This window comes from Gymnogyps californianus, chromosome 15 (assembly GCF_018139145.2).
Source record: "Gymnogyps californianus isolate 813 chromosome 15, ASM1813914v2, whole genome shotgun sequence".
In the NCBI taxonomy this organism is placed as follows: Eukaryota; Metazoa; Chordata; class Aves; order Accipitriformes; family Cathartidae; genus Gymnogyps; species Gymnogyps californianus.
In genome coordinates this window covers 12,550,397-12,564,986 of record NC_059485.1, presented here as the reverse complement: position 1 = coordinate 12,564,986, position 14,590 = coordinate 12,550,397, and the positions used below count along the sequence as shown (strand labels likewise).

Sequence of the window (14,590 nt, the reverse complement as noted above, 5' to 3'; positions counted from 1 at the left end):
GTTTGGCGTGACTATTCACTTTATCAAAGATTTGTTATCCATTTCACCAGTGCTTTAGTGACTAAAACAATAGCTTTTTCCATGGAATCACAGTGGCCTAATGACATTTTTACAGTGCTCAGAATGACCCTTTTACCCTTGCTGGTCTTTTTTCCTACTGATGGTAAAGGAGAAGTTTGTGTTTTGTTCATAGGTCAGCCTCAGAGCTCCTTCAATTTCATTTTCAGTCAGGACTTCTTGAATTGTCATCTGGGGGGGGGAAATAAACAAATCACATGCCATAGCTTCTACCCAGCATTTCACCTAAACGGAGCACAATCTCTTGACTGACTTAAAACCACCACCTTGACTGAAAGTTTATCTTCCAGACAGGCCTTCCAGATGCTGTCTAGATCTAAATCAAAAGCATCAAAAGATGTCTTCCTTTTTTTCCTGTATGTTTCCATAGCTACTCATTTGCATTACTGATAAATATTAGCCTTACTTTCAACGTACCCTTATCTGGTTTAAGTCTAGGGCTACTGGTTCTTGTTTATGTCTCCTCCACTCTTCTTTTTCACATACTGTAAAGAAACTGCCTTTCCTTCTTTTTTTGATGAAACAGATGGAGCTCCACAAATCTCTTACTCCAGCGTATTTTCTTCCTCCCACAGTTGCTAGCTCGTCTACAGCTTTATCCTGAAACTGCTAAAGAATCCCTCTGGGGAAGATGAGCACCATCTCGCACACTTAAATATCAACACATGTTGTGTTTGCCAAAGTCTGTGGGAACAGTAATTTCTGAAGTCCCATGACTACACTTATACCTTATACATGAATAAGACACCTAAAGAATTACCATCTCTGTTTTTCTTTTTTTCAAACATTTAGAGAATAAAAGACACTTCACTAAAGATTAAGGGGGAAGAAGCAGGAGATATATCTAATACCTTTTAATAAAATGTTGGCATTAAATATTCCCTTGAAACACTGACACTTAATATGCAGATTTAATATTGATCTAATGTTTATTTTCAGAAAAGTCTACCTTTAATCTTGTATCCTAGCTACTTATCCTCTTATTTGAAGAGAAGGTGACGGATGACTTGGATGTGCTGTTCTTTGTACTACCCTCCAAAAGGCAAGGAGACATTTCAACTAATACTTCTTTCTCCCAAGGGATGAACAGGTACAGCCTTTCCTGATCCTATCAAGTAGTTTGGAATACAAATCTATTTCTGTTTATTCAACACTGAAACATTTTAGGTATCTATACTACAAATGTTTTAACCAAGCCAAGGAATTCTCTAGGTATGAAGGACAGCTCTTTTCTACCAAAAGTCCCTTCTACTTTAGTAAGCCTTATCAGCTATGAAGTGACAGTAAATGAGTGCCTTCCTGAAATGATTAATCCTGAAATCAGGGATTTCAGGTACCTGCTGAGTTCCCTTGGAAACAGACGATTAGCTGTGTACTTAAGTTAAACAAGGATTCAGATAAACTGGGCCAAGCCACCTCTCATCGACACTTGTCTAAACCTGGAGTAATTTCACTGAGTGTAACTCAGATGACAGCTCTAATTAAAGCACAACAAAAGATCTATGGTTTATTACCTTAAGAAAGAAGGGAAGTCCCAGATGATGAAGAAGTGATATTGAATGCTTCACCTCTGCCATGAATTCAAATATACCATAGAGCTGAAAGTCTGTGTCAACATCCATAGTCACAGTTATATCTTTGTCATCATATTGGATTTCACAGATAGTCTTGGCTTTGTTTTCTAAATAGCAAGAACAAAATAGTGCCATGAGGGACTCATTTTCAAGGAATTGCAGTGCTGCCTGCATAAAATCAATCCAGCCAGCTTTTGGGTTAAGACATTCATCGTGACAAAGTCATCCATTCAGGATGACAAGAGCTTCAGCCTGTGGTTGGAGGAGTGCAGAGTTTTTTGGATGTCCTTGAACATACAAAGTCTTGAGTTAACAGAGCTTGTGTACCCATGTACAAGTGTTAAGTGACAAGTCAGTTTCCAACAGTAATGTGTTTCTGCAGCTAGAGCTGACTAGCTTATACAGCCAACTGTAGCACTTGGCAGGTAGTAGCCACTTCTAGAGAAGAGCTCTGAGCTGTTTTGACCTCTAGTGACTCCATCAGTTCCAGCTACAGCAGACCAATGCTGCTCAAACAAGATGACTTGAAGACGTTTCCCCCACTTTCCTACCAGCTTGTCATATTTGAAAAAGAAAATACAGACTGCTAAGAGATAAAAATGAGGTGAGAGATGTGAAACCCCAAAACTCTTTACGGAGAAGACAAAAATCACAGACATGTATGCAATCATACAGTGACCACTCTGGCGGCTGTCCTGAAAGCCACCTGTTGTCCTGTTGCTTTTTCCAGAATGGGTGAAAGGAGATGGTGCCACTAACATTAGTATTGATTCAGTGCCTGCTAACCTCAATAATTCCTACTCTTTGGTGCTTTCACAGTTGTTGGGGTTTTTTTCAACATGAATATACTCCCATGGGGGCACTGAAGGTACTTGACCACAATGTAAATCAGCAGTTGAGGGATATGCAGATAGGATTCATGTCAGGGCAAGTTTTGAGGATAGACTGGCTTATTCAGGATGGGTCTGTCTCCCCTTCACAGTTCGAACAACAAAAGACATTTAGAATTATTTTCAAAGCCCACTTTAAACTACACTGGAATTCACATTTTTTGTGCTCTGTAACAAGGTTTTTTGTGTGATACTGGAATCTTATTTTATGCAGCTAAGTATCTTGGGGATCACCTGTTTTACCAGGTGTTGTACCACACGAGATCTTTCCTGGAATTAAAAAAACAGATGTAATGTAACTAATAACAGACGCAGTTTAAGAATGACAATTTTACTTACATACAAGAAAAAGCCCCCTTTTAGGTACTACCAGCAAATCTTAGTCAGTTTGTAGCTGTTGAAGGAATAGTTGAAACATCCTCAAAGAGCTATTATATAATAAGAAACCTGCAAGGAATGGCAGGTACCTACCTGATTTCTGTGAACTGAGAGTCAAGTTGATTGCCTTAGGGTAGCCAGATGCCTGTAGTGCCTCGCTGCTATGTACACTTTGGCAAAAGATATCCACTCGGTGACCAACATAATAGGAGTTTATTATGTACGTGATTGATGTTTCTCCAGCTACAATGTGCATGTATCTTTCTTGAGTAGTGTTTCTCCCTTGAAAAACCACATCTATCTAAAAAATGACATGTAGATACAAGTTCTTGAAACAACATTTAAATACTATTTAAAACAGAAGACAAATGGAAGTGAAAGAAAGTTCTCTCTAGTCTACACTTATGTCAAAAATCTATCCATTAACAAAAAAACCTTAGCCTTTTATTAATCATCTATGACTTTCCAGTATGAAGTCCATTCAATTGAATGAATTTCAAACCACGCCAGCCTCATTGATTTATGTCAAATTTTCATTAGGTTCTCTTTTATCCCACAAAAACATGACTCCCTTTATATAAAGGATCCTTGATCCATGCGTACTGCCAATATTTACCTGATAGTAGGTACTCCAATATTTCCCTGAAAATAGCACTTAAAGAACTGCTTCTTTAAGTATAAAATTCCCATTAAAGAACATAGGAGTAATATTCCAATTCCTGATGCGATGTGCTGAAACTATTCTCCTGTAGAGTTACAATATCAACAATACGCACTGTACTAACACTGATCAGAATGGAATAATCTGGTCCAGAAAGCAGTCAAAAAGAAATTTACTATTTCAGTAGTTCAGGTTTTAGCCATCCATAGTTTTTAAATATCAGAAAATCTCATCTTCCATCCTGTACCTTACAAAACAGTAGTTTTCATTCAAGCCATGGGCTATTACATTATAATGAAGGATAATAATTTTAATGGGGGGAAAAAAAAAAAGAAACTACCTGTAAAGATGATGGGACTCTGGCTTGTAGCAGCCATGGCCAAGTATGATGGAAATTCCCAGATATGTTGGTACTTGTTTCAAACTCCTGGATTTGTCCTTCGAGAACTGTTAGGTGAGCATCATAATGCACTTTCATACTAAAGCTCTTGATCACTTTCAGGTTCAAGATAGCCTGTGTGCAACAAGGCAAATTGTGAAAAGGCAGCTTTTTAAAAGGTAAAGCTCCTGTTAGTCAGGGTTCTTTCTTTGGTTCAGGCAGTATCATCTCAAAGATGTGTCAAAAAAATTGATCTCATGTAGTTTTATAACACAACAGTTACAGATGTCCCTTTTATTTTTAAATTCAATATTTTAACACGTATTCTCCAGTATGGCCATGCCTTAACCCTATTCAAGCAGTTACATGATTAATAAAGAGTAAGTGTTGTGCTGTAGGCTTGTGTATCTCAGATAAAAAAACATGCCAGGTAATCAGAGTCTGGGAGAAAAATACCATTTGGAATGTAAACTGTGAAATCATATCAGTACTCACCTCTGTCTAGTCTATACAAGGTACACTGAAGATCTATCAGACTAGGCCTATGAGCTAAAATGTATTGCCCTCCTCGTGCAACAGCTGTGGCTTGGGCTGTTCACACACTGGGAGCCAACTTCCAACCTCTTATTCCTATGAAAAGTTCTGGTCCAGCAAGCTATTCTCCCAACCCCTCGAGAACAAACTGAGCTTCTGGACTCCCCTCAAGAACAAAGTGAGCATCTGGACTCTCCTCCACCCTGAACTTGGGGGGGGGGGGGGGGGGGGGCAGAGAGAGCAGGAAGGAGAGGGAGGAGGGAGAAAAAGAAAATATAAACCTTTTTAAAACAGTATGACTCATGTATATTGGGACAACACCCAAATTCAGGAAAATCTTATTCCATCAGGAGCATAAGCAGCAATGTGCTTTTCCATCTCCACGCTCCACCTAGACAGACAGCACCCTCCCCAACTTCCTTTCACTTCTGATGGGTTACAGAACTCAGGAGTACAATCTGCATGGCAAGGAAGTGACTGATTTGTTACCTGTCCATTACAGAGTGACATTTCATTTTATTACCACCACACTTCTTTGCCTCATCTTATCCCAGCTCTTTCCAAGATAGTCCTTGTATGCACAGGTACAGACATCAAATATCTCGGACCATTCATTTTGCACAAAAAATTACAGTTCACACATCCTGCAACGCACTTTTCATGACGAATACTCCACCATACTGTAAATTACATATTGAAGGACAGAAGACACTGCTGCTCTCTCTGGCAACTCAATTAAAGGTAAGGAAGGCCCAACTTAAGTATAGGTGAAGAGCAGCACTGGGTCTAGAAATAATTATAAATGAGAATGAAAGCTGAGGTGGTGTGACAACACAGACACCTTAATTCAGAAGGATACTCTATTGAAGGTTAGATTGTATTTTAAAATGTTGAGAACAATCTTTCCCACTTGTACATGCGACATTAGGTAGACTGTTTATGGTTGTGGTTTGCTCCACTTGGGCTATATTTTGTAGCAATAAGCTTTTTCTCCTGTATAAATCTTGACTTAAGTGAAGCAGTATTATGAAGCAACTTTGAAATCTGTGCTATGATCTTATGCAAGATGGCATAACAGAATAGAAAAGATGATAAAGATGCCAAAGTTAACAACTGAATGGGTAAAATTCTACCCTCTTTGACAGAGAGACAAAAATTTCACCTAAATAGCAAATGCACGAAGTCACATCTACACCCTCTGTTCTTTTGCCATCTGACTTCTACAGCTACTGCTTCCATCATGGCGTGATTCCAGGCTGGATTCATGTCTCTCCTGTCATTGTCTGATAACTTACCTGCAACTCAATCCTGTCTTTTATTTGCCAAGTCTTCAGTGCCTCTATGTTATGAGTAAGTTTGTAGTTAAGAGACACAACATCCAACTTCTGGACAAAGCTCAGTTCTTCTGTAATCTGTTCAGTTCAAATAAAACATGAAAAAAGTTAACCATGGCATATCTCTGATATTGAGACTGCTCTGATTAATTGTAATTATTGTACTAATTACACATTAGAGTAAAATTATGAAAACTATGAAAAATTTATGGTGAAGAATTGTCTAATTTTTTTGTAAGTCACAACTTTGTACTGTAATAGGGAATATGCTGCACCAAGTGAAGATACTTGATAAGAAAGGTTTGATACAGTTTGCAAATGGGAGGCATGGATCATTGCTGATGTCAAATTTGTTGCTAGAAGCAACGGCACAGAAGGAGTGGCTGAAAGATACTGCCTTCCTGTGGGATTTGCAGGGAGTGTTGCAAGCAACCTTGAACAATTAAACATAGCCTTGAAAGACATAGAATGAGGGAGTAAGTAAGTGATGAAGCAGGTGCGCAGAAAAGAAGCTGAAGACTGAAATAATTTGGAACACAGATATGGGACTGAAGCCAGAAGACATGTGTCTTGCTCGACAGCACCAATCAGAAGCTTAGCCGCGGCGCATGAACAGAAAGTATTAACTAATCAAGGAACAAGCCTGAGCGCGTGGACAGCTAATGAATCTATATAAGCACAAACCTGTAAACAATAAAGGTCTTTGGTTTCACCCGCACCAGAGTCCGTGAATCAATCCCTACACCTTCCTTTAATTAAGGCCTTTAAAACCAAACCAGACCCTGCAGAGTATTCCTATGAGGGCCTCATGCATAACTATTTCAAATGGACAAACAATATTTACCAAATCAATTAGCTCACTTTAACCTCTATTTCACATCTCACTAATATGGAGGAGACACTTACTTGCTTGCTGTTCACACAGAAGTGAATAAGTCTTTTATAGAAGTTGCTGGTTTTTTCTGATATCACATCAACTAACATCCTCACAGGAATGCCAACGTCAGCAGCTCCTTGAATGTTATGGGTTAGCACCGCATCCAGCTCTTGTCTTTCCTGTTAATATTTCACAGCATATGTAACAAAGCATGTGCAGAACCCAACGCTTGCCGCAATATGCAGCTCAAAGCAGAAATTTAGCAAATCTACGTTTAATACTAATTAAAACCAATTGCATTGAACTTAGGGAAGTTACACTGGGAAAGAGAAAAAAAATCAAGCCTAACAGATAGGATAAAAAAAAAAAAAACCATATTTCAGCTAAGAGGGAAAAAGGTGTAAATGTTTCTCTCTGGTGGCAAAGAACTCCCACTAGCTATCTGTACAGCACAGAAATACACAGAAATTACCAGTTACGGCAAGAAAGTGAATGATCGCAAGGAAGAAGATACTTCTCTCTGTGTGTACTCTGCTCTCCTGCACTGATGACTTGTAATTGTCAACAGGAAAGCAAAAGATTCACAGCCTTTCTTGTGCAGGTATCTCACTGAAGAAACGAACAGCAGTGTCTCAATTAATCGCTGCCTATTATTTTGCAATGTAAATCACAGTGATCGTAATTGCAGATCTTTTTTCTTCTTGTGCACTGCTGTACACTTTCATGATGAATGAAGAGTGTTATATTGGAGTACCTGTTGTATATCTGGAGTGAGATCAGCATTTGTGGGTTTGCATATCTTATCATATTTGCCACATAATATAAGGAATATCAAATAGTACAATGTAAAAAAAAAAAAAAAAATATATATATACACACAAAGAGCATAACAAGGAAATGATTCAGGAAGTGCCACAGCCTGTATCCTATTATCCTATACATCTGGTTTACTGCACATTACAGGTGCCAGATTTTCAAAGATTTTATTTTTATTCTGGCATTTATTATTAAAGCTTGACCATTTGTTCCCAATAAAATAGTTTGGAGTATGTCACTCAGTACCTACTACATGCAGTCTAACAGTCTGCAGGATACTTACATCAGTGACTTTTAGTATAAGGAGTCCTTGTAATTTACTTTCATCGACAGTAATCAACGTCTGTGAATCTAGGTTCATTTTATCCATCAAAACATAGCCTGAACCATCAATTTTTATTGGTGCTCCAAGATCCTGTACAAGCAAAAAAAAAAATTAAAAAATTTACCACTTTTACACTTACCCACAGATACACTATACACCTGAAAGTTTTTATTCCTAATAAGTAGCTCTAACAGCACCTAGCTGTAAATCTAGTATATCAGGCAGCATATCCACAGGATGTTTCAGAAATCTTGACAGTTTTTTATTACATTTTCTACATTTTGTCTTTTTTATTTTGAATATGTCTGACATATTTTTGATAAGTGAGCCAGCATAAATAGAATACAGGACAATGTGGCAGCTCTTCCTGCCTAACTGAAAAGTCAATTAATTTTCTATGCTTGGCATTGCTCCAGTGGCCCACAAATCCAGCGAAACCAGACAGTATACATAGGTTTATTATGGCAGCTCTGTTTTTGGAAGAGGGCAGGTGAATCTCGTTTTTGTATCTTCAGATTTACCCTGACTTGCATACTGAATCCACAGATCATTCTGTGATAACATCTCTCTCAAACTTTCCATACACTTCTCCTGTCCTCTCCATTCCTGCCTATATAGCACTGACTGGTGGGATCTGTGAGAGACCAAGCACTGTGATATCAGGATTTCCAATAGCAATACAAATTTTCAGTAAGAAAAGTCAGTGCACAATCCAGCTAAATTTAGAACTGCTACTTCAGGAAAGCCTGCTGCAGAATCTTTCCCCCTCCATCTACCTACAACAGTCTGGCCTGGGAAAACAAACTACTGGGCAAGAACTGAGGGAAAACCAGCCGTTTTTCACTCCTCCATCAAAAGGCAAAAGGAGCTCAGCGTGTCATGCTAACTAGCTGAGAGAGGTCACGGCACACTGCCTTTCTTTACTTGGGAAGCTCTGAAAGCTGCCTTGCTCCCCAGCTCACACAGCTCCTCCCAGGCAACGACACTGTGCATTCCTTCAGAGATGGGGACTCCCAGGACGTCTGATGCCAACCAGGTCGATTGTCGCGGAGACAGCGCTTCATTTCCTTTGCTTTGTACAGAAATGAGACGACACTGCAAATGATGGCACATTCGTGTGATGTGGAGTGATCTTCTTCCACAGAACTCCAGTTTTCACTGTATTTTTCTACTGGCTAAATCTTTTCAACATAGAAACTACTTTTTTTCTTAGCCTATTAGTTGCTGTTCAGACTCAGAGTCTATGGTAAGATTCCCACCAAACCCAGAAGTTAAATCTCATTAATGAAACAGGAGGTGTGATTTGGTGGTGCTCGGTCAGGCACTGTAAATGGTAAGGTTCAGCTCAGGGACAATTATATGGCCAGCATTTGCAAGAATTACGACAGAGAAATGGCTCACCAGGGCAGTCCAAACCAGCTTGTTCAAAATGTCACTGTTTGTTTTTCAACTAAATTCCCCAAAATATTTCTCAACTGAGGTCTTACAGGAAATTGTAACTGCTGTTTAAGGCTGACTTTTTCACTCTGTGTGTTCTCTGCAATCGTCTTCATACATTACATAAGAGTTTGTTAGCAATTTCAATTTTCTGTAAAGCTGAGTGAAACTTTTCTGACCTGAAGATTATCTATTTGCTTTATACATTTTTAAACTATTTCAGAGTTTGGTTGTCAAACTGCTAAGAAACTGTAATTGCTGATAAAGCCAAAGACAACTTTGAATGCTCATTATTTCTGAAGATTAAAACCCTGCAGATTTCTCAACAATGCTTTTAAAAAAATACAGCAGAGCTAGCACAAGCAAGTCCCTTAACTGTAGGTACTGATTCATAGAAAATTCGGCTTATACCATACAAAAATACAGTGAATGACTAGCTCCAGAAGTAAGATGTAACATTAAAAGAAGAGAATGTTTTTCTTGTTTCTCTGCTACCACTGAAATCATTAAGACTGTTTTCCTTTGACTTTAGTAGGTTGTCATGGTTTAACCCCAGCCAGCAACTAAGGACCACGCAGCTGCTCACTCACTCCTCCCCTCCTCCCAGTGGGATGGGGAGGGGAATCGAAAAAACCTAAAATTCGTGGGCTGAGATAAGAACAGTTTAATAACTAAAGTAAAATAAAATACTAACAATAATAATAATAAAATATAATAATAATAGTAGTAGTATTGAAAAGGAACAAAAAAAAAAAAAAACCCCACACCCAAGAAAAGATCCTGGTTTAGATGTATAAATTCAAGAGTAAAGCAAAAAAATTCCTTCCGATACCTGAATTGTTTGGCATTTGTTTTCTATAAACATTTTCCACTGAAGCTTCTTTTCAGGGTCAAAGTCCCCGTTCATTTGAAGCTCACAAGCACCTGATTTCATTCCTATTCCAATATAATATTTTAACTGTTTTCGTGCCATGATAGTCAGCTTATTTTCCCTTGGGATTTCCTTCAGTTGAGGGAGGTCATGCCTGAATTGAATTTCCAGTGTAATCTTTGGCTTGCACTCTGCTCTCACTTCAAGACGGGCAGTCTTGCCTTCTGTTTCAAGGACACAAAGAAGTTCTGCTTGGCACTTGTCTTTCTGAATAAATCCTGTGAGCCGTGACTGAGTTGGAATACTGAGATCCTATCAAGGTTAAAAAAAAAAAAAAAAAAATGCTTTGGATTATACATACACTTTAAGACAAGTCAGTATTGAGTCTGTTTTCTTCTCCCTTTAGCATACAAGAAAGGAGATTTTATGTTACAGTATCAGAGACAAAACCTACAATCTCTGCGTGGCCATTTTTCTCCCTCCCAACAGTAAGATGGCAATTTTGCCTGAATAAGGTCTGAGGGAAGATTTTAGGACTGCCCTGCAGAATTTACAGCTTCTGTATCTATATGAAGTTTTACATTTACAAAAATAGAAAATGCCTATTTCTTCAGAGTGGCAGTTTACTGAACATCCTTTGCTTCATTCAGACCAGACCAATCTCAATTTTCAAGCAAACTAACCCACAAAAAATAATAGGCTTGGTGTTATAAGGATTATTATTTTTTTTAATATTAAAACTTCAAGCTTGTCCTGTGCAACATCCCAAATGAAATGCTTCCTCTCATTCTTTCAAAGTATTTGTAAAAACACTGAAAATTCTACTATTTTTAATATTTTAAGTGGTTTTCATTCCCTTTTCACTATGGATGACACACACTTTCCTGTCATTTTTGGTTTTATATTGCAACTTTGTAGTTGAAGAAGTTAAAACCGAGGAGTTAAAAGCAAAATATAAATGCCTATGAATGTCTGGAAATAACCCCTAAATTCGCAATAGTCATTCTTTCTAATGTAGTCAGTGAGGCTAGATGGAAAAGCCAAGGAAATTTCGCAACTTCTACTTTGATAAAAAAGACAGACCAGAGAATATATTTTTTGGCAAACAGTTCAAACTAAAACTGCTGTTCAGCCTTAGAGGGCAGTCTCGGTCTGCAAAGGCAACAAGCAGCAAAGACTGAACTAATCTCAGTCTACAGAGAACACCTCTGAACAGGATACATTAGACACTTTCTTTGCCTAATGCTGTAAGACAGGTGCGTCTTTAGAATGGCTTTCCAACTCCCAAACATTGTTATTTTAGCTAAAACCCTATACGGCCTCCATTTGATCCCAAATCTCTCTTTAAAAGCCTCCAAGAGCTACCTGCAGAAGCTGACATTCTGTTTCTGTTTCCAGTGTCCATTCAGCTTTATTCTGAACACAGAGATCTCCTCTAGCCTTAAGTTTGCATTTGCCAGCCTGCAGCAACAAAATACCCTCAGTGGTGGAGTCTGTGGCTGCAGATAACAGGACAGAGTTTTCAAAAGGCAGCCCAAGCTGACTGAGCCAGTGAACTGAATGCCTGAGCATCCCTTGGAGTGTATATTTGTGTTCGCAGGAAGTGTTTATCTGCACATCAACTGTTCTGCCATCACAGTGGAGGTTCATTAACAAGCCAACGTTGCAGATGTTCTGTTGAAATGAGCCCCCAAAGGCTACCGCATGAGGCAATCCCATCCTCTGCAACAGAAAAGATTATACTATTTAAAGCACACAAGGTAAAGCAACTGTCTTCCTAATTTGTTTCTAATTAATGAGAAGGCATTTCTTCTTTCTGAACCAATATGCTTTTGGAAAGGACCATACAAGACAGCTTGTTTCACAGAGAAATCAGAAATTTCTCTGTGAAACAAGAGAAAAAGAAACCAAAAATAAATGGTATGGGGAAAAAAAAAATCCTACAACCACCTTTTCATGAGTACTGTACAAGAAAAAGTTCATAACCCCAAAGAAAACCTCCAAAATTTCAAACAGAAATTACATACTTTTCATTAGATTCTAGGAAAAAAGTTTATTTTAATTAAAAAGCTATTATTAAGCAACTATTTTATGGCAACAGCAGTAACATCTACCATTGTATTACTCCAAATTCTCACCTTCAAATACACTCCCTCTGCAAGTGCTCTGACTCATTGCTCTGCCAGAACAACTTTAATGACCAAAACTGTCCTTTCCACAAATAATTGTGTCAGGAGATAGCTCCCTGTGACTCATACTGATCTGAAATACACAGACTATAATGCCATACAGAAAACAATCTAGACTTACCTCTAGACTGACGCACTTGTTTCTAAAAGTAAGTACCCATTTTGTATCTGTTTCATTGTTTGCCAGGCTCACTTCTCCATCAGCTTTTAAACTGCAAGGCCCAAGGACAATACCAAGCATGCCCTTATACTTGTCACTTCTCATGGCTGACACCTTCACTTGGTTCTCTCTGGCAATTCCCAGAGACTGAAGCGAAGGCAAAGAATGCTGGAAGTCAATTTTTAAATGAGGCTTGATGTTAGTAGTGGCATAGAGCTGCAGGCAGGCAAACACGTCATGAAAAGAAACATGTCCAAAGAAGATGACAGTAAAGTTGCTGGTAAACATTGACCCATTCAGTGAAACTCTTGCTGGAGTCTGAAAAATTACAGGAAAAACTGTTGTCAAGTTTGTTTTCCTGTCAGGCCATGGATTGTTTTTAAATGCTCATGTTACTCAAAGAGAACTATTTCCCTACTACCCTGACACCATTTTGTATTCGTCCTACATATTTATAAATGCCTAAAACAAATGGAGAGATGGCCTAAAATCTTTAGAGTTCCATAATAGAAATAACAGGAAAAAACCCAACTCCACAACTCCATTAAAACAATACTAATACCAGAAAAATCAACTGCTATTGCTTTTACTATCACTTCTGTTTTTACTATAAGTAAATAGAGCTCTAGCACTGTGAGAATGTGTTCAATTCCCCTCAGACCTCAGCAGGAGTGACAAGTGTTATGCATATTGTACCCATATTACATGAGGGAAGAACTGAAATGCTTTTGTCTTTTTTTTCATTAGAACATACATGGGAATCAGTGTCTCTGATTACTGTCTTTCTAGAGAAAAACGTAATCTTCTGTAATGTCACTCACAGGAGATGTTTTTAACACATTCTTAAGAATACGTCAGATTATAAGGTCTATCTTTCTCAAACAGTTCAAGAGCCACAGGGACTTTCACAAACAAATGGTTAGCTAGAAAGAGCAGAAAATAGAGTAAGTAGTAGTAAACTGTGAAATTCTCAGCTTGTGCCTCCTATGCTCCCTTGTCCAGTTCATATCAGGTTGGCTGCTCAATAACAGATCAAGACCATTTATACTGAGTTCAGTTCTAACCGGCAGAAGATACAGTTTGGAGACTTCATCTAGAAACATTAATGACTCTTGCCTTTTGCCTGGTGCACACCTCTTATCTCCTGATACTAGTTTTCTGCTAGGTGCAAGCTCTTGCACTGAGCTCTGAAGCAGCACAACTTGAGTGTTTACTGTAGGACACAGGAATATCACCTTTAAAATTGCACCTGTTGGGCCCATAAACATCCCTTACCTGTACTTTGTATTCTGCACTTGGTGCACAGCTGTGCACTAAAGATGTAAATTTGTATCACTTGAATGCAAGTCTGTTGACAATTCTGATTCAGAATAAACAATCCACTGCATGATGGTGAAACTGAGTGCAACCTTCCCCATGGACTTGTACAGTTTTTGATGGAGAAGTAATCTTACCTGTTTAAATCTGTGAATATTAAGGGACTGAAAATATCTGAAAGTCTGTGCAAAACTTCCAGCTAACTCAAATCCATTTCCACTTCTCTGACACCTCTCAGTACTTAGATTCCCTCAGTGGTAGTTAAGACAGTATGTTGTTGACAGCAGAGTTTATAAATGAAGCCAGTACCTCAAAATGATGAAATGTAATTGCTCCATTGCAAAGGCCAGAAAGTTGATTGTTAGCAGATTCTCCGCTGCAAGCAACCTGTTGACATTATCAACAAAGCACATTCAGAGCATGAAGAAAAGCAGAGAGGACTAAAATACAAAGGAGTGAGCTGAAAGGCTGCTTTCAGGATAAAAAGCATGAAGATACTAAAACACAGCTTTAAGATTAAAGGTTAGAGATCAGTTTCAGAAAGATAAAAAGTTTAGTGGATCTGAGGCTAAATCATGTCTCTAATCTTCCATTATCATGCCAAAATATTATCAGCATAAAGACAGAAGAATATCTTCAAACAGTAGGAAACTATTACTTGCTAGACAGAACTATTTTTGATACTCCAGCTTTTGATTTTGACAGAAGACCGTAGTATTTCTTATGTTTGGCATAGAAAATACCACTGTCACAAGTAGATATTCAGTGTT

The 14,590-nt window shown here is 38.3% G+C and overlaps 1 protein-coding gene across 1 annotated transcript in view; it reads right to left on the bottom strand.

Moving 5' to 3' along the window:
• Window positions 1-14,590, bottom strand: part of LOC127022570 (uncharacterized) — a 103,281-nt gene that overhangs the window by 26,189 nt on the left and 62,502 nt on the right. The window contains exons 41-50 of the mRNA XM_050906199.1: window positions 14,130-14,207; window positions 12,465-12,821; window positions 10,116-10,466; window positions 7,805-7,936; window positions 6,735-6,884; window positions 5,790-5,906; window positions 3,922-4,095; window positions 3,014-3,221; window positions 1,593-1,759; window positions 137-249 (exon numbers count right to left, since the gene is read on the bottom strand). Of these exons, the coding sequence (XP_050762156.1) occupies window positions 137-249; window positions 1,593-1,759; window positions 3,014-3,221; window positions 3,922-4,095; window positions 5,790-5,906; window positions 6,735-6,884; window positions 7,805-7,936; window positions 10,116-10,466; window positions 12,465-12,821; window positions 14,130-14,207 (1,847 nt within the window). The remainder of the gene's footprint in view (window positions 1-136; window positions 250-1,592; window positions 1,760-3,013; window positions 3,222-3,921; window positions 4,096-5,789; window positions 5,907-6,734; window positions 6,885-7,804; window positions 7,937-10,115; window positions 10,467-12,464; window positions 12,822-14,129; window positions 14,208-14,590) is intronic.